The 18058-nt window shown below is 45.3% G+C and overlaps 1 protein-coding gene across 1 annotated transcript in view; it reads left to right on the top strand.

Annotated features, from left to right (window-relative positions):
* The first annotated feature begins 6301 nt into the window (after positions 1-6301).
* Positions 6302-18058, top strand: part of LOC125466874 (cell adhesion molecule-related/down-regulated by oncogenes) — a 157408-nt gene continuing 145651 nt past the window's right edge. Inside the window, exons 1-2 of the mRNA XM_059639049.1 lie at positions 6302-6307; positions 11122-11281. Coding sequence (XP_059495032.1) covers positions 6302-6307; positions 11122-11281 — 166 coding nt within the window. The remainder of the gene's footprint in view (positions 6308-11121; positions 11282-18058) is intronic.

Below are 18058 nucleotides of genomic sequence, written 5' to 3'. Positions count from 1 at the left end.
AGAAAGAATGAGAAAGCTTTTGAGGAGAGAGATGGAGGGAAGAGAAAAATGGAGACAGTGAAATGGAAGGCAAGAAAGAAAGAGAAAAAAATATGGGGATCATAGCAACCCTGAGGGAGAGAGAGTGTGGAAAAGAGAGGGTGAGAATGGGAAAAAGGGAGAGAGTGAACGAGAGAGAGTGTGAGGCAGTGAAAGATACTCAGAGAGTGAGAGAGAGAGAGAGTGGGGAATAATGAGAGAAAGTGAGACGCTGAAAGAGAGACTGAGGGTAAGAGACAGAGAGAGAGAGAGGGAGAGCGAGAGAGTGGAGGGAAGAGAGTGTGTGTGCTTGCTGTGGAATGTGCATTCAGACACTAGGCTGCTCGATCCACAAGCTGTGAGCCCAGATCTCGCTTGTCAGTTTTGAGGAATGTTGCTGGTACCTCAGGTAGATTTGAAATCCTGAAACCGTAGATTCTGACCAGGGCTGAACTTTACCCGGGTTCAGCGGCATTTAAAGTGGCTAATGATGAATTTAGTGCAAGACTGTAGCCTTTGTTCGGCTTCCACATCTGTTTTCTCTTAAAGCAGCATATACTGAAATAATGTTGTTCACCCCTTACACTGTGATGCCTATAAATTATTGCTTAGCCACCGTCACCAGTGAAAAGTGAGGGAGCGTTGTAACGTGTGTGCCCTGATGTTCTTCATTAAAGCGGTCAATGATGTGTTTAACAGGGTCCCTCCTGACGGCAGCTGGATCAAGGGGAACGGGCTGTGAATCCTGAATTCTCAGTGGCACGTCAAACTCATAAGAGGCGGGTTCAGCAAGCGTCAAGTTTTGGGAAGGTGGCATTTCACAGCATTTGGAATCTGCCTCTCTGACCAACTTGGTAAGTCCCCTATTTATTTCACATTTTCGCTCCTGTGTTTTCCTTCTAGGCTGAAAACGATCGAAGTGTTTTTCTTTTATTTGAATGTTATCAGACACGAATTGAAATCCTCAGATTAATGCCTGCACAATCTTTTAAAGAGTGTTTGTTTAAAGAGTACTGTTCAGGTGGATTCTCAGTACCTTGGCATTGGTCAGCAGATGAATGGCAAAGGGGGTCACAGAGAAAAACAAAAGAGCAGTTGCCTGAAACTGGAGGAGGAGGGAGACTGCTGGTTGCGATTGGTATCTTTTCCCTGCTGCTATATGACGGCTTTAGTGTCACCAATTATGCGGGATCCAAAAACAAACACAGGTTGTTTCAGACACCCAAAAAGAAAGAGCATTTAGCAGCAATTTCCTGTGAGGGACAGTTGTCCCTGCTGACACTGGGTTTTTTTCTGGAATTGGTAGCAGTGGGGAAGGTCGGACAGTGACCCGGGGGAGGGATGAGGTTCGGCTGAAGGCAGCATCAGTCCCTGACACTCGGGGCACAGACTGAACGGGGTGCCTTCCTGAGGACACCGAATCAGGGACAAACCTGCAGAGTTACACATGTCTCTCACGCCCTGCACTCAGCCTGCCCGAGGCTAGAGGGTGTGTAAGGGAGGCTGTGTGAGGGACTGGGCGTTTGGGAGGGAGATTGAGGCTTGGTGAGGGAGAATGAGGGGATTTGAAGGGCATTGAGGGGTTTTGAGGGAGGAGTGAAGGAAGTGAGGGACTGAGGACTAGTGAGGTAGGTCGAGGGTATGTAAGGGAGGAGTGAGGACTTGTGAGAGATGTTAAGGGTTTGTGAGGAAGATGTGTGAATGATATTGAGGGCTAGTGAGATAGATTGAGAAAGTATGGGGGAGAAGTGAGGGGCTGTCAGGGAGGAGCTTTGGGGTATAAAAGACATTGAGGGTTTCTGAGGAAGGAGATGTGGAGGTGTGAAGGATATCAAGGCTTTGTGAGGCAAGTGTAGGAATCTTGAGGGTCTGTAAAGGAGGAGTGAGGACTGTGAGGGACTGAGGGCTAGTGATAGCTATTGAGGGTGTGTAGGAGAGGAGTGAGGGGTGTGAGAGCTTTTGAGGGTGTGTGGGAGAGGACTGAAGGGGTGTGTGAGGGATATTGAGGGTGTGTAGGGGTGGAGTGAGGGATGTGAGGGCTACTGAGGGTGCTTGAGGGAGGAGTGAGGGGTGTGTAAGGGATATTGAGAGTGCATGGAGGATAAGTGAGAGGGTGTGAGGGAGGTTAGCTGGATGTTGAAGGAGGTCAGAGTGCCTGTAAGGGTGGTGGGGATATGATTTACTGACTGGGGCAATGCTTTGTTGCCGTAAGAGGTGAACAAAATGGGAATGTGAATGACATTTTAATCAGAATCCTGTTGATCCATGATTTGTATCTCAGAAACTGTCTGTGATGATTATGTAAGAGAGTGAGTTAGCACAGGGTACAATTTGAAACATATTCAAAATCTGTACCAAGGCAGTCAACAGCAAAACTCCAGCCTGGCTAAGCCACAGAAATAGGGCAGGGCAGGGTTCATTTGCCTTCTAGACAGACATTTGTGGTTTGGTCGATGATGAAGGATAGGCTTCAATCCTCTGAGAATGAGAACATGTCAGTGCTGACCTCAACCTCAGCATTCTCCATCCCAATCTCCCGCATTTCCAGGCTGCCGGGTTCCCGTGTTCCCGGGCTAAATCTGGACTGTTCACAGATATTTGACCCTGAGTTTCTGCACCCTCACCTTCCCATTGCAATGTTCCCCTGTGTCCGCGTCTGTAATATTTCTTCTCTCTGGACCTGATCAAACTTACCCATTGCAGAAAGCCTCCCCCATGCCATTCCCCCTTCAGACTCGACTGTTCAAGTGATCTTTGGTCTCACCCCACATCTTCTCGCAGATAGTGGTTAGTCTGTGAAATCCTCTTCCATCAGGAGCTGGGGAGGCTGAGGAATTGAATATATTCAAATGATGTATCTGGGTTAGGCAGGTTTCTGATCAAGAGGGTCAGGGATTATGGGGTAATTAAGCTTGGAATCAGGTCAGCCATGACCCTATTGAACTACAGAGCATGTTTGATTACCTGAATGGCCTCCTCCCAATCCTACCTTTGTTTTCTATCACCCTCAGCTCGATTGACCATACCCTATCCTTCACTGGGTTCCAGTCACTCATGCTCATCTGCTGTATTGCCTGTTCAAGAGTTCTCCTGAATCTGTCCTCAAATATCAATGGCACCATCCTTCCTAGCCTTTATAATCTCCTTCAGCCCTACTGCTACCTCCCCAGCAGCCTGCCTTTAACAACTTTCCATTCTCCTCCATTCAGTGGGGTTCTGTGCTTAACACTGGTGCCTCACAGCACCAGGGATCTCAGTTCAATTCTACCCTCAGGTAACAGTCTTTGTGGAGTTTGCACATTCTCGCTGTGTCTGCATGGATTTTCTCCCACAGTCCAAAGGTGTGTAGGGTAAGTACATTGGCCATGCTAAATTGCCTTGTAGTGTCCAGGGATATGCAGGCCAGGTGGGTTAGCCATGGGAAGTGCAGGGCTGCTGGGTCTGGGGGCAGGTCTGGGTCAGATACTCTTTGGAGGATCGGTGTAGACTCGTTGGGCTGAATGGCCTGCTTCCACACTACAGGTATTCTATCATTCTCCAACACGCAATCTCGTGAGCCCCTTCCCACTATTGGCAGCTGCACTTTGAGCTGCCTGGAATTTCCTTCCAAAACCCCTCTGCCACCACATCCTTCTTGACTTATTTTTGTGAGTAAAGTATTTATTTGGTGCTGACTGCTGAGCTTCACTCATTTCCTCCCTTCACTGAATCACCAGTGCTCTCCTTAGTGGGCGTTGTTAAAATATTAATTTTATTAGAAAGTCATTTTCCTTGACCTCTTTCCCCACCCCGCCCCACCAGTGAATTCCCACGTCCTCTCTCCACCCAGCTCATCATCTCCCCCACTTTCTCTCTCTCTCCTCAGTTTAATCTGCTCTCCCCAGTTCCCTAACTCCACACATCCCCCAAGACCCCCTATTTTCACTCTGAGTCCTTGTCCCTTTGCACTTCTGCAGTGACTAGGTACCATGCGGGAGGTGCCCAGGGTGCATTTTGTAAGGCCCAAAATGCTGCCCTCCCCCAATCTGAAGGCAATTTAATGCATTTATTAATTCATTTATTCCATTCCTAGCCGAGGTACAAGGAGGATCATTGCAGCCCTATTACAGTACTTCAATCAGCATATTCTTAAATAGTTAACATTGCTATGATAGCAAGATCCTACCCTGGATCAGAAAACAGTGACATCAAAGACTGTCCCCAACTCCCCCCCCGCCCCCCACAACGAATAAGCTGACATTATCTTTCCTAATGCTGCCAACATGTGCTTGAGGACCCTCTAGAGAACTCTGTGTTTAACCTGAACCAGGGTTTCCAAAATGCTGATGATCCATAGGGGGCTTCACAGTCCATTTGACACCCAGATATTCATGGGCGGGGGGGAGGTGGGGACAATCTGTGGTGTCACTGTTTACTGATCCAGGGTAGGATCTTGCTATCATAGCAATGTTAACTATTTAAGAATATGCTGATTGAAGTACGGTAATAGGGCTGCAATGATCCACCTTGTACCTCAGCTGGAATGGAATAAGTGAATCAGAATCCTGGATCTCGCTGATCAGCGTCTAGTGGCATTCAAGTTTGGGTGTCTCCTGCAGACTAGGTCAGGTTTGGCTATGATGCCCCATATCGTTGAATTGCCTGCCAACATTCAGTCTGAAGTAATGAGGATTTTTGTTTAAATGGAATTGTTGGCAAGCAAGAAAAGAAGAGGTAAACTTGTCAGTTTAAAAAAAAGCAAAGGATATTGTAAAACAGAGCTCAGGAACAGAAGATAACATAGTGTGAGGCTGGATTAACACAGTGGGCCAAGCAGTATCAGAGGAGCAAGAAAGTTCTTCTTGTGAAGAAAGGTCTCGACCCAAAATGTCAACCTTCCTGGTCCTCTGATGCTGCTTGACCTGCTCTGTTCATCCAGCTTCGCACCGTGTTATCTCAGATTCAGCATCAGCCATTCCTACTAGCTCAGGAACAGAAGACTTTCTTAAAACAGATTCATGAGGAATCTATTAAATTTTCTCTGGAACTTTTACCGGAGTTTGAAAGAGGGTGAAAACTGTGAGTTTAAAGCTGAATATGACTATTTCAGTGTGTGCCAGTCAAGTGGCTGATTCTAAAATCACGAGCATTCTACCTCACAATGACAGCCTCAGCACTGGGGTTAACGGGCTTGTGTTATGGGTTAGAATGTCAAGGATTCAAGTCGAATTTTAGAAAGGTCAATTGAAAATACAGGCTGACTCTCCAGTGCCATAATGAGGGAGTGTTGCTCTGCCTAAAGTGATGTCTTTCAAACGTGATGTTAAATTCTCTCAGGTCGGTGTAAGGGACCACATTGAAGAAGATTCAATTTCTCTACCAGGTTCCTGACCAATATTTATTCCTCAGCCCATGTCACCTAAACCTGGTGATCTGGTCATTTATTCCTTGTTAGTGTGGGAATTCGCTGCATATGTTAGAACAGCATTTATATTTCAACAAAGTACTTTGTTGGCTGTAAAGCACCTTGAGCCATCCTGAGGCTGAACAAATGCTAGTCTCTCCTTCTCAAATATGTGTAGCACCTGACCATTGCCTTTTTCTTTATTGTTTGCAGAATGTTGTTGACCATCCCAGTCCCAGGCACTAAGGGTAAACTCAGTGAGCTTCATGTCCCGCTAGCAGCATTGTCAAACAAGATCAGAAAGGTCAACAACTTCCCTTCCCTACACCTGCCGTAACTACCCTAAGTCCCTGCATTTCCTGCATTGACGTGTCAAAAGTGATTAGAAATTTGTAATGTAACCAGGTCAAGCTATTGAATTCATGGTCATACAGCACAAAAACAGACCCTTCAGTGCAAATCATCCATGCCAACCAATTTTCCTAAACTAAACTAGTCCCATTGCCTGCTTTTGGCCCGTATTGCTCGAAACCTTTCCTGTTCATGTACTTATTCAAATGTCTTTGTCTGCCTCCCATCCAGGGGATAGTTTATTGAACAGCAATTATAGCGATGCAATGGTAAACTGTACTGCTTCCAAAAAGGTGGATTAGAGACAAACAGCAGCCAGAAAGAGGGTGAGTGGGAACTATCAGTGTTTGATTACTGAATGGGAGATTAGAAACGGTGGGAAAAAGAGAGAGAGAGAAAAGAAGTGGATACAGAATGAAAGAGACAGAAAAAAATACCACAAAAACGTGGGAAGCAAGTAATATGGAGAGAAGGAAAAAACAGTGACGGGGAACCTGAAAAGGAAAGCCACAGGAGAATGGGAATAAGACTGAAAGAGAAGTAGATAGCATGAAGGTAAACTTCAGCAAAAGAGTTGCAGACGTACCAGTAGATAAAAGTAAAGGGTTAATTGGCTGATCTAACTTTACAAACTATACTTGAAGAGAGCAGGGGCTGGAAAATGAGCATTATATGTTAAAGTCTGATTTCGAAACCATATTCCCTTCAAGTGTAGCTTACAGTATGAACTCGAATGAGGGAATTTCACCTCAAGAGGAAGAGTTGATAGCAAAGAACAAAATGAGAAAAGCCAGAGACAGTGGGAAATGACAAGCAATCCATCTGTTGAAAGCAGAAAATCACAGGAGCAGAGGACAAGATAGAAAGAGTGGCAGAGGAGGGGGCATGCAATAAGGTGAGAGAGAGCCAGACGGAGAGAGGCAAAGAAAGACCCATTGCAAAGTGTCAAGCGAACAGTGGGCACATTGGTGAGGGGGGGAAGGGGTAACAGTTCCCACAGCTGAACAGAGTGAGGGAGACAGAGAGAGACCGACTGTGGAGAAAGTGAGACACACATTCCAGCACCCAGCAGGAGGTACTGTCTCTGTGAGTGCTGCAGGAATTGTTCTGAGCAGCCTGCATTAATGCGATTGCGACTATGCGGTTGAGGTTGACCTGACAAAGTGGATAAGGCAGGCTGAGTGGAGGTGGGGAGGGGCACGGGAAGCTGGAGGACTCTGTTTAGAGTCTAGGGTCTAGACACTAATGCTGGAGAGGTTTGGTGAAGTGAGGGCCTTCTTCAGTAAAACCAAGTGTGCGTTTTAAAAGCTTGTGAATAATAAATGATGAATAACCAACAGGGGGAAAATGTTAAAAAGTTTTTGATACCCAAATCCAAAACCGTGACCAGCCAATGCAAGAGCCATTGGAAAGGGAGCACCAGCTTTGCACTAGAACTAACTTAGATCATGCATTCACATTTGACAGAATGCAGGAACAGGATTAGGGCATCAGTGTCTCAAACCTGTTCTGTCTTTTAGTTGAATCAGGACTGATCTCTGACTCGGCTACATCTCCCTGGGTTCCATAATCATTTGACATTTGCATTAAAACAAAATCTAACAGTCTCGATTTCTGAAATTTTCTTTTCTCCCGGTTTGTTTGGTTGAGAGAGTATTTTTAAAGCACTTGTCCCAGTCACAGTTTCATTGACAGCAATAATGACGGAAAATTTGCCTGACTATTTAACGTGTACGCAGGAAACAGTGCATTGCTGGTGAGGCAGCAATTTTCAATGAAGGTATTTGGCCAGTGCAAATTCAAGCATTTGTCTGGAGCTCCTATGCGTCACATGACTATGAAAATGTTGCGTCTATAAAATACCTCAGCACATCACAACATCACTCTACGACCAATGAATTTGTTTTGAAATGTAATGATTGTTGTAATATAGGTTACATTGTAACTAATTTACACACAGCAAGATCCCACAGACGGCGATCACCAGTTTTGGATTTTGAAGGCGGATCACTGGACTCAAAAAATAAAGGTTTTCTTTTCTCTGCTGCTCAGATGCTGCCAGACCTGCTGAGTTCCTCCTGCAATTTCCTTTTTTTAATTTTTTTTGGGTGTTGTTTGGGGATCAAATCAGGGCACCCTTATACATTCAGTGGTAAGGTCCTGGGGAGTGTTGCCGAATATAGAGACCTTGGATTGCTGGTTCATAGTTCCTTGAAATTGGAGTCACAGGTAGACAGGATAGTGAAGAAGGCATTTGGTATGTTTGCTTTTCATGGTTAGTGCATTGAGTACAGGAGTTGGGAGGTCATGTTGTAGCTGTACAGGACATTGGTTAGGCCACTGTTGGAATACTGCGTGCAATTCTGGTCTCCCTGCTACAGGAAGGATGCTGTGAAACTAGAAAGGGTTCAGAAAGATGGACAAGGATGTTGCTAGGATTGGAGGGTTTGAGCCATAGTGACAGGCTGAATAGACTGGGACTATTTTCCCTGGAGCATCAGAGGCTGAGGGGTGACCTTATGGAAGTTTATAAAATCATGAGGGGCATGGAAATGGTAAATAGACAAAGTTTTTTCCCCAGGGTACGGGAGTCCAAAACTAAAGGGCATTGGTTTAAGGCGAGAGAGGCAAGATTGAAAAGGGGCCGAAGGGGTAACTTTTTCACATGGGGTTGGTGTGCGTATGGAATGAGCTTCTAGAGGAGGTGATGGAGGCTGGTACAATTAGAATATTTAAAAGGCATCTGGATGAGTATATGAATAGGAAGGGTTTAGAGGCATATGAGCCAATTGCTGACAAATGGAATTCATGTAGGATATCTGGTGGGCATGGATGCTCTGTTTCTGTGCTGTGCGTCTCTATGACTCCAAAAAAAGGGGTGGAGGGTGAGCAGGGTAAGTGGGAACGTGGTATAATCCTATCTAGCATGGTTTTATTGGATGGTGGAGCAGGCTTGCAGGGCTGAGCGGCCTCATCCCTAATATGTACTTAACCCCTAACTATCTGACTCTGAAACGAGTCTGATTGCTGACCTATGGCAATAGGAGATAGATAAAGACTCACTGGCTGTTCCGGTGAAATCGGCCACACTGACTAAATAGTACTCCACTGGACAGGTGCCAAATTAGTACCAGTGTCCTGCCCAAGGTGTTTTTGGCCATTGCCCACCCTGGGAGCAGGAATATCTGGAAATTTGGGGCAGTATAATCCCAGGCTGTGTTGTATCCAGCTTTGGGAAGAGAGAGACAGAGTAATGAGGACAGAGGGATGGTCTCAGAGGCTGCAGACAGAAATCAACTTTGGAATTTCAGCTTCATTCATTGTTCAAGAGAAATATTGGCTATGAAGTAATCACCAGAATGGACTTAACTGTACAGAGTTAGGAGATTTAGTGAAAGGCTGATTGTCTGTCTCTCAAAGGGCTGTGAGAAGCTAGGTATAATGCAGAGACTCTCTGTAGGGTGCTGGGGATGAGGTAGAGCTGACCTCTCCTCGCTTGGCTAATCAGCTTTCGCTAACTGGATTTGAGGATTGTGGCAACTGACTTAGCAATGCATTTCATTCTTCATTAATTGGTTGGTCTGTCCCATGACAGAACCCAACAAGGTAGTGTTCATTTGTCTCATTCACGGACAGTTTCAGGTCAGGCAGCCAGAGCTCAGAATGAGGAGATTGGCTGCAGATCCTGCAGAGGCCAGTAATAAATGAGGCGGTTACTGTACCAGAACATAATTGAGACTCTCTGCCGTTTGATCCTCAGTTAAAAGATTCACAAAGAAAACATACATGCCTTTTTGACCGAGTTAATAATCCCTGGCCCAGCGGGGAAAGTTTCTCACTGTCAAGCATTCCCGGCTTGCTCAACAGAAAGCATTAAACATCCAGAATTGATCTCACCAGAGAATAGCTTTACAAAGAAAACAAGCTCAGAGGTGCAGTCAGCTGCAGGTTCGAATTGAAAGAAAGGCTTGCATTTATATAGCATTGTTCAGAATCACAGAACAACCCAAAACACTCAGTGAAACAGTTCTGTAGTCTAATTACTGATGTGATGAAGGAAACATAGCAACCTATTAGTGTACAGTAAGTTCCCACATAAAGCAGTGATGCTGAGATGAATGAGGGATAACAAGGTGCAGAGCTGGATGAACACAGCAACCAAGCAGCATCATAGGAGCAGGAAAGCTGACGTTTCGGGCCTAGACCCTTCATCCCGAAACAGCAGCCTTCCTGCTCCTCCAATGCTGCCTGGCCTGCTGTGTTCATCCAGCTCTACACCTTGTCATCTCGGATTCTTCAGCATTTGCAGTTCCTATTATCTCTGATACTGAGAAGAATAATTTGTTTTAGCTGCTTGAGCACTTCCCCTTGTTAGGGGTACAGCTCAGGGATAGGTGACCTCTACTGGGGTACACTTCTGTAAGCAGCACCCAATTGATAGAACAGGACCATGATTGGGAATGTGAATGGGTCTGATTTCGGCTCACTCAAGGCCAATATAGTCAATTGTATCCTCAAACTGAAATGTGCTAACTTGTCACAAACTGGTGTCTGAAGTGTGAAGTAACAATGTGCCCAGCTACCTCTTGCAGACTTGAGTTGTGTAACCTTCGCAGCGTTGCGCTTGGTTAATGGGATACCTGCTGTGGCAAAGACCAGACTGAACAGCAGGAATGGAAGCTGTCTTTGGGAACACTTCTTTGCGTTTACTCTGAGCACCACTGGTGTTTCACATGAGGTGATTTGTGCGAACTGTCCAAGTTCTGTAGACTGCCCATGCTTGGATTTTTGAATCTCGGAGAACAGTGCAGGCCTCAACCCCATCGTTCTACCTGCCTTATCACAGGGAGTTAATGAAACACTGCTGCAGTGATAGACAGGAGACATCAACACTCTGCTTGATGTTTCCCCCTGGAGATTTAGTGAGCTCAGGGCTATCAGCCTATCCGAGACTCTGCAACACTCAGATTATCTGTTGGCACCGCAACACTGCCTCTTCAGTCCTTGGTCCTCTCTGGAGCTATTTCAGAAAGGGGACTCTGCTTGGATATTCAGAAACCAAGGGCTATTTCAAAGAGTGTAACAGTGGTATATATCAGAGACAAAAACAAAGTTGTTGGAAAAGCTCAGCAAGTCTGGCAGCATCAGAACTGAGGAAGGGTCAACATTAACTCTGTTTTCTCCTCCACAGATGCTGCCAGACTTGCTGAGCTTTTCCAGCAACTTTGTTTTTGTTCCTGATTAACTGCACCCACAGTTCTTTTGGTACATATCAGAGAGGTTGGCCTTAAGGAGTGTTACATTGGAGTGTGTTACAACAAAGGACACATTATATCCTCTCACTATCAAATACAATTGCTTTGTATTAGAGGGGAGCCTATGACAGAGCAGTGAGCACAGATCTGGAGCAGCTGAAATACCTTATTGAACCTTCAGAGCTCAGTGAATCCCTGTCGCCATCCTTACTGCCAGCACGTGGTACCAGCCATGTACCAGAGAAGCTACTCAATGCCCACTGGCTCACGCTGGGTAAGGCAAAGTGTAGCTTGTTTCTCTGTGCTGCCTTCGGCAAGCAAGTGGGATAAAAGCCGCAAAAAAAACATGATTCCTTTTATCAAAACCGAATGATTTTGTGTGTGTGTGAAGTATTTCTGGATCACTGCCTATATTGGAGCCAAGAGCTCAGATGGTGCAGGTACCAGCAGGAGTGAAAGGAACTGTGGGCATCCAGCCACACAGCTACACCGGGGGCAGAGGTGGGAGCTGCTGATGGAGCACTTTGGGAATGTTATTTGGTTAGTAAAAGGTGGAGATGTTGCTGAGGAAAGGGCGGAACCCGACTGTCACATTAACTCTATCCTGTAACTGAGGGAAACTCAAGCTTGTTTGACTTGAAAGTTTCAACAGAGAACTCTGGAATCCCACAGCATTTAGGAATATTCTAGAGTCCGTCACCCCTGCGCTGTCTCTCTAAAAGAACCATTGGACACACATCCTTCCATTTCCATATTTCGCAAATGCTTCTCCACTCTTCTGTTTTGTACTATTATTCTGTCTGTTTCTGGAATAGTTTTTCAGGTAGGATTTTCCAGGTAATGTATCCATGCTGAAAGCCTAAGCTAGGATTTTCTGGACATTCTACTGGAGCAAGACTGCCATCTGGGATATCCTGATTCTAATATTCTAGATCCCAGGATGGATTTTGCATGTCAATATTTCAGAATGGAGTTTCCCAGTGGGATTTACACCAAAGGAAATTTCCAGGTAAGACAACCGTGGCAGAATACTCTGGCTAAAATTCCTAGATTGTGTGTCCCAGATTGGATCTTCCGTACAGGAATTTCTGAGTGGATGTCCCACGTAGGATTATCCAAATAAGAATCACCAGATCGGACATCTTGGGTAGAATTGTCCAGTTGTTGTGTCTGTAACAGTGTGAATTCAGGGGGGTTTTCCTGTAGTCATGTGGTTTTTCCCCATGCGATACAGCTAGTGGTCCAATGCATACTGGATTTTGAAAGACTGTGCCTTCAGATTGAAATAATCCCATGCAAAATCATCCCTCATTGTGATTTGGGAATGATTATGAAGCTAAGTTACTCCAGTTACGCAGTCCTGATTTAGCACGCCAATATTGTAGGCCTGCTCTCTGGGCTTTGGGTAATAATTGACGAAGACCCGTTTCAAACAGAGAAAAAGTTTCAGCAGAATCTCTGATAGTAAAACCGTTATCCCCAAGGATTAAAACGTCAACTTTCCTGCTCCTCTGATGCTGCTTGGCCTGCTGTGTTCATCCGTCTTCACACTGTGTTGTCTCAGATTCTCCAGCATCGGCAGTTCCTACTGTCCCCATGGATTATATTACTTTCTCCCCCACCACCTAGTCTCTGACACCACCTCCTCTCCAGATGGGCCTAAATCCATCAAGGCTTTCTGTGGTTTTAGCCAGGAACATTGAGAAGCCCCTCTCACGGAGACCTGTCTTATCTGCTATTGCTGGATTTTTTTGTTCATCTTTGAAGGTCAACAAAGTGAAGCCAAGTCCATCCCTTGGCAAATATTTTTATACTTGCATATGAGGCAACTTATTGAATGCAATTAGAGAGAAAGAACTTGCGACTAATTATTTTTATTCTTTGATGAGAAGTGGGTATCATGGACAAGGTTGGCATTCATTGACAGCCAGAGATTTTTTCCTAGGGTGGAGGTAGCTTTTCCAAGGAGACATAGTTTTCAAGTGAAAGGTGGTAGATATTGGGGAGGTTCTTTCCTCAGAGAGTGTTAGGGGCATGGAATGCATTGCCAGAGAGGGTAGTGGAGTCTGCCTCATTAGAGGCATTTAAGCAGCTATTAGTTAGGCATATGGATAATAGTATAAGGTAGCGGTGGAGGTTAGATAGACCTTAGATTTTGGAGTAAAAGTTCAGCACAACATTGTGGGCTGAAGGGCCTGCACTGTGCTGTACTGTTCTATGTTCTATTGTTTATCCCCAATTACCGTGGAACTGAGTGATTTCCTCAGCCATCCCAGAGGACTATAAAAAGCCAACCGTATTTGTGTGGGTCTGGAGTCACACATAGGCCAGACCAGGTAAGGACGGCAGATTTCCTTCGCTAAAGGACATGAATGAACCAGATGGGTTTTTATAATAGTCAACAAGTGGCTACTTACAATGTTTAACTAAGATGCACAGCCTCATGACATTGTAGCAATGATGCATGACTTTTGTTTCTGGAAACCATTGCCAGGCACGGATCTGAGATATTCACATAGCAGCAAGAGAAATGAGAGGGTGTCACCACAATAGTATTTAATTCCAGGTTTTAATGAATTCAAATCTCACGCTCTGCTATGGTGGGATTTGATCCCACATCCCCAGAACATCGGCCTAGTGTTCTGGATGACCAGCCTGATGACATTACTACACTCCAATGCATTCCCCTAAATATAGTACGCAGCAAATTCCAGGACATGAGTCCATCTGACAATACTTTAGAACCATTAATGCTACCTTTAGTCATCCTATTCAGGGATTTGAGTATCATTGGCAAAGTTTGGGAAGTGCTATTGATAGAGTCACTGCCACTGTGTATGTGTGGTGGAGGGAGTGGATGTTGAAGGTGGTGGACATGGTGCCAATCAAGTGAGGGCTGCTTTGTCCTGGTTGGCGTCAAGCTTCCTGAGTGTTGTTGGAGCTGTAGCTGCCCAGGAAAGTCAGGGTGAAAGGTTGGGAGGGGAGGGGGTGTTGTTGGAATTCCGTCACATTCCTGATTTGTGCCTTGCAGATGGTGGATCAAATTTGGGGAGCTGGGAGATGAATCACTTGTCACGGATTACACGAGATTCTTTTGAAGTGTGGAGGTGTCAGATTTGCAGAAAGCAGGCCCAGAATGTGTTAACATTTGGAGTGGATGTCTTCCACAAATAAGATTGTAACTCTCTCCAAATACAATCAGGAAAAGTCGATATAGATCGCTTGGTTGCCTTTGATGCTTCTCAACTTTACCAACAATTTGGAGGGAGGTTCCAGGAGTGCGGATCTCACTAAAAGTGAGGAGATTAGACCTCAGTAAGTTTTTTAAGAGCTTTTAATTACTGACAAGGCAGAAAGCCAAGCTGTGTCAGTCTCTGATTACTGCACCTTCTTCCAGAAAGGTATTAATCACAGAATAGCTTTCACAGAGGCTTGCATGACAACATGCTGGCAAACACTGCTCTATATTTCAGGGTTGAAATCAGCACACTTTAACCCTGTCATTCCCAGCTGGAATTCTGCACAGTTTGTTCCATTTCATTGTCAAATTTCTTTGAGCTGATCCTTCTCCCTTTTTTGAAAGTCAAGAAAAATTTTGGCATCTTCCTATTCTTAGAAGCTGAAAACTGTTGGAATTTCATGGCAATTTGTCTCTGTTAAATTGAAGGATGGTAAGGAATTCATTGCAGCCTGTTTCCACACGATAAGGAGTCTGATTCTAAATAGTATTCTTGATTATCCCCACCACAAATTGTGCGTGACTTTACTACAAGGGGAGTGTATGGAGTGAAGCAGGTGCCAAGTCTAACTCAACCAGAACAGGGATCGGACCCCATGCTGTTGGTACAAACCAAAGCAGAAATCGCTGGAGAAACACAACAGTTTGGAAGAATTGTATCAGAGATAATGGGAACTGCAGATGCTGGAGAATCCAAGATAACAAAGTGTGGAGCTGGATGAACACAGCAGGCCAAGCAGCATCTTAGGAGCACAAAAGCTGACGTTTCGGGTCTAGAGGGTCTAGGCCCAAAATGTCAGCTTTTGTGCTCCTAAAGTGCTGTTTGGCCTGCTGTGTTCATCCAGCGCCACACTTTGTTATCTTAGTTTTGAAGAATTGCTGGACTCGAAACATCTTTCTACTGCTGTCAGATCTGCTAAATTTCTCCAGCAACTTCAGCTTTTGTTTGTTTCAGATCTCCTGCATCTGCAGTTCTTTGTTTTATTCCCGTGCTGTTGGCAAAATTCTGAATCACACGATATGTAACCCCACCTCCTACCTCAACCATACATACACTACTTAACTATTCAATGCCCTCTCCCAGCCTGGGTATACTGCACCAGTATTAAATCCAACATTTTGGCAGGATAAGGATGGTTAAAACCCAAATACTGGTTACTATTTGGAATCCTCACATTGCTGTTTTGATGCAGGGAGGAGCTTTGTGCATTTAATGTGACACTTTTTGCTTCAACTGTTAAGGACTCCAGTTCCTCATAATTCATCGTCCGCAATAGACATGATTGGCAGAGACTGGCAAATTCAGTTCACCTCCAGCTGGGCATATAACACCAGGCAGACTCAAGATTCTGTCTGTGCCAAACTCATGCAGGTTGGCATTAGGGACATGACATTTGGCCACCGAGTAGGAAACATGATTAGCTGAGTATTGAGGCCTGTTACTGACCATTTACCACCTTTGCAAGGTGCCCCTGCACTTTTGCATTTGGCTTGATGGGAGAGCTGGGGTGTCTGCTGATGCTCACTGACTGAGTTCGTACATGAACAGTCATGATGAAAGAAAATGAAAGAAGTGCTTTTATTTACCCAGTATGTATCTCAACACCCAGAATCCCAAAAAGACAAAGTCTCGGTAGAGATTGGATACCATTTTAAGTAGGGGATTTGTGCTCACATTACCACAAACAACAATGTGCTAATGGCCAGGTAATTGATTTTATTGCTGTTGGCTGAGAAATGAATACTGATGAGAACACCAGGAAAATCTCTCCTGACTTATCTGAAATCGTGCCCCGAGATCTTTTATTTCCATCGGAGTGGGCAGAATGGAGCCTTAGTGTAATACCTGAACCCAAACGTCAGCTCCTTGGACAGTGTGGAGAAAAGCTGCAACTCCCTGGAGTGGGAAATGAACCCACGTTTTGCACTGGCAGCCACGTGCCCACTCAGCCACGGTTGAGAAAGTTGTGGCAGAGCGACAGAGCCAAATTGGTGGGAGCTGTGCTGTCATGAGGCCAGAACTATCCGGACACAATGATAAACAACCCCATGCCTCTCACCCATCTCATCTGCCAACTTGCCCCATTTTGAATGGCCAACTGGTGCAGACTGGAAGCCAGCATTCCTGAGGGAGCCGTTTGAGTCTCACTCTGCAGCTTTTAATGTGAGAAGCATGCCTGAGCTGTGCAAGTGTTTTATTTGTAAGGAGAGATGAGCTGAACGATGCTAATGATGGATGATTTCTGGTGCCACTCCCAGACTGCACGCCCTGGGCCCACACTGTGGCGACGGTGCAGAACAGACAGGGAGATGTTCCTGCAGCTCCTCGATGGATCATCGTCCTCGTATTGGGTTGCATTCTTGCTCTTGTGGACGTGGGTGATGAGAAACAGATTTGTGTTTTATGAAGCGCAATGGAATCTCATATCTCTCCAGGTTGAAATAAAGGTCAGAAACTGTAATTCAAACTGCGGGTAATGTACCAACAAATCCAGTCATTCATCTCATCCCTCGCAAGTCAGGGGAACTTTACAACCTTGATTCAAAACAAGGTCTTCCATCTTCACCTGTCTCAATAACACTGCTGGGAACTGGCTGCCTTGAGAGTTCCTGGAATAAGCGTTTAGCTTGATGTGATACAGTGTCATACAGACTGCTGCTTCACTGCTTGCTCCTGAATCATCATTGGTTTGAATCAAGCTTGGTATAACCAGATTGAGTGAAGTAAAATATGATGGCCTAGTCATATTACCACTAGACAGTTAATCCAGAGACCCAGGTAATGGTCTGGACACTACGGTTCGAATTTTGCTATGGCAGATGGTAGAATTTCAATTCAATAAAAACCTGGAAATAGGACTGTAATTAATCCATTGCCAATTGTTGGAAAAACCCATTTCGTTCACTAATGTCCTTTAGGGAAGGAAACTGCCGTCATTACCTGGTCTGGCCCACATGTGACTCCAGACCCACAGCAATGTGGTTGACTTTTAACTGCCCTCTGGGCAATTAGGGATGGGCAATAAATCCTGGTCTAGCCAGCAACACCCACATCCTATGAATGAATTTTAAAAGCCGTGAATGTTCCCCATTGTCAGTCACGATACAGAGATCTCTTATGAATGAGTAAAGCATCAGAAGAGCTTGTACTAATTCTCATAGTTGTCATTTAGGGAAGAAAATCTGCCATTCTTACTTGGTTTGGCTACATGTGGCTCCAGACCTAGCAATACTGGCTGACCCCAGCTGACTCCTACCTGTTTTCTTAAACAGGGATAAGCCACTCCATTCAAATGCAATTGTGGATGGGCAACAAATGCTGTCCCTTCAGCAACACCCAAATCCTGTGAGAGATTAAAGAATAAAAGAAAGTGGATTGACCAGCTGGCATATTAATGTCTGAGCTCCCGTGAGGAATGGCCATTGTCTGTGGAACCATGGGCTGCAGTCACTGTCTGTGGAATGTTCGTGTCACCCAGCCAGAGGACTTAATCTCAAGCAGACACCTAACTGCCTGTCATCCAGTTCCCCAAGGCTATCAGGCCAATCGAGGACTGATGGCTTTTCAGACTCAGCAGTGCCACCAGGAGCAATGGCCACTGCTGGAATTGCAGCCCACCCAGAAGAAGGGACTGCTGTGGATTGCCCAGAAGCCAAGGAAGTGGACAAGCTGTGGTCAAGACAACTCCGAAAGGCAGTTATTAGGGAGGTTGGAAGTTGGGGGGATGTGTAGTGGGAGTTGGGGGAGGGGGTTGTGAAAAGGGATTACTGCATTTTCCTGTAGTAACTGGCCCATGCCACCAGTTGGGACAG

Source organism: Stegostoma tigrinum, chromosome 32, assembly GCF_030684315.1.
Source record: "Stegostoma tigrinum isolate sSteTig4 chromosome 32, sSteTig4.hap1, whole genome shotgun sequence".
In the NCBI taxonomy this organism is placed as follows: Eukaryota; Metazoa; Chordata; class Chondrichthyes; order Orectolobiformes; family Stegostomatidae; genus Stegostoma; species Stegostoma tigrinum.
The sequence above is the reverse complement of the archived record's forward strand: the minus strand, read 5'-3'. Positions and strand labels throughout refer to the sequence as shown.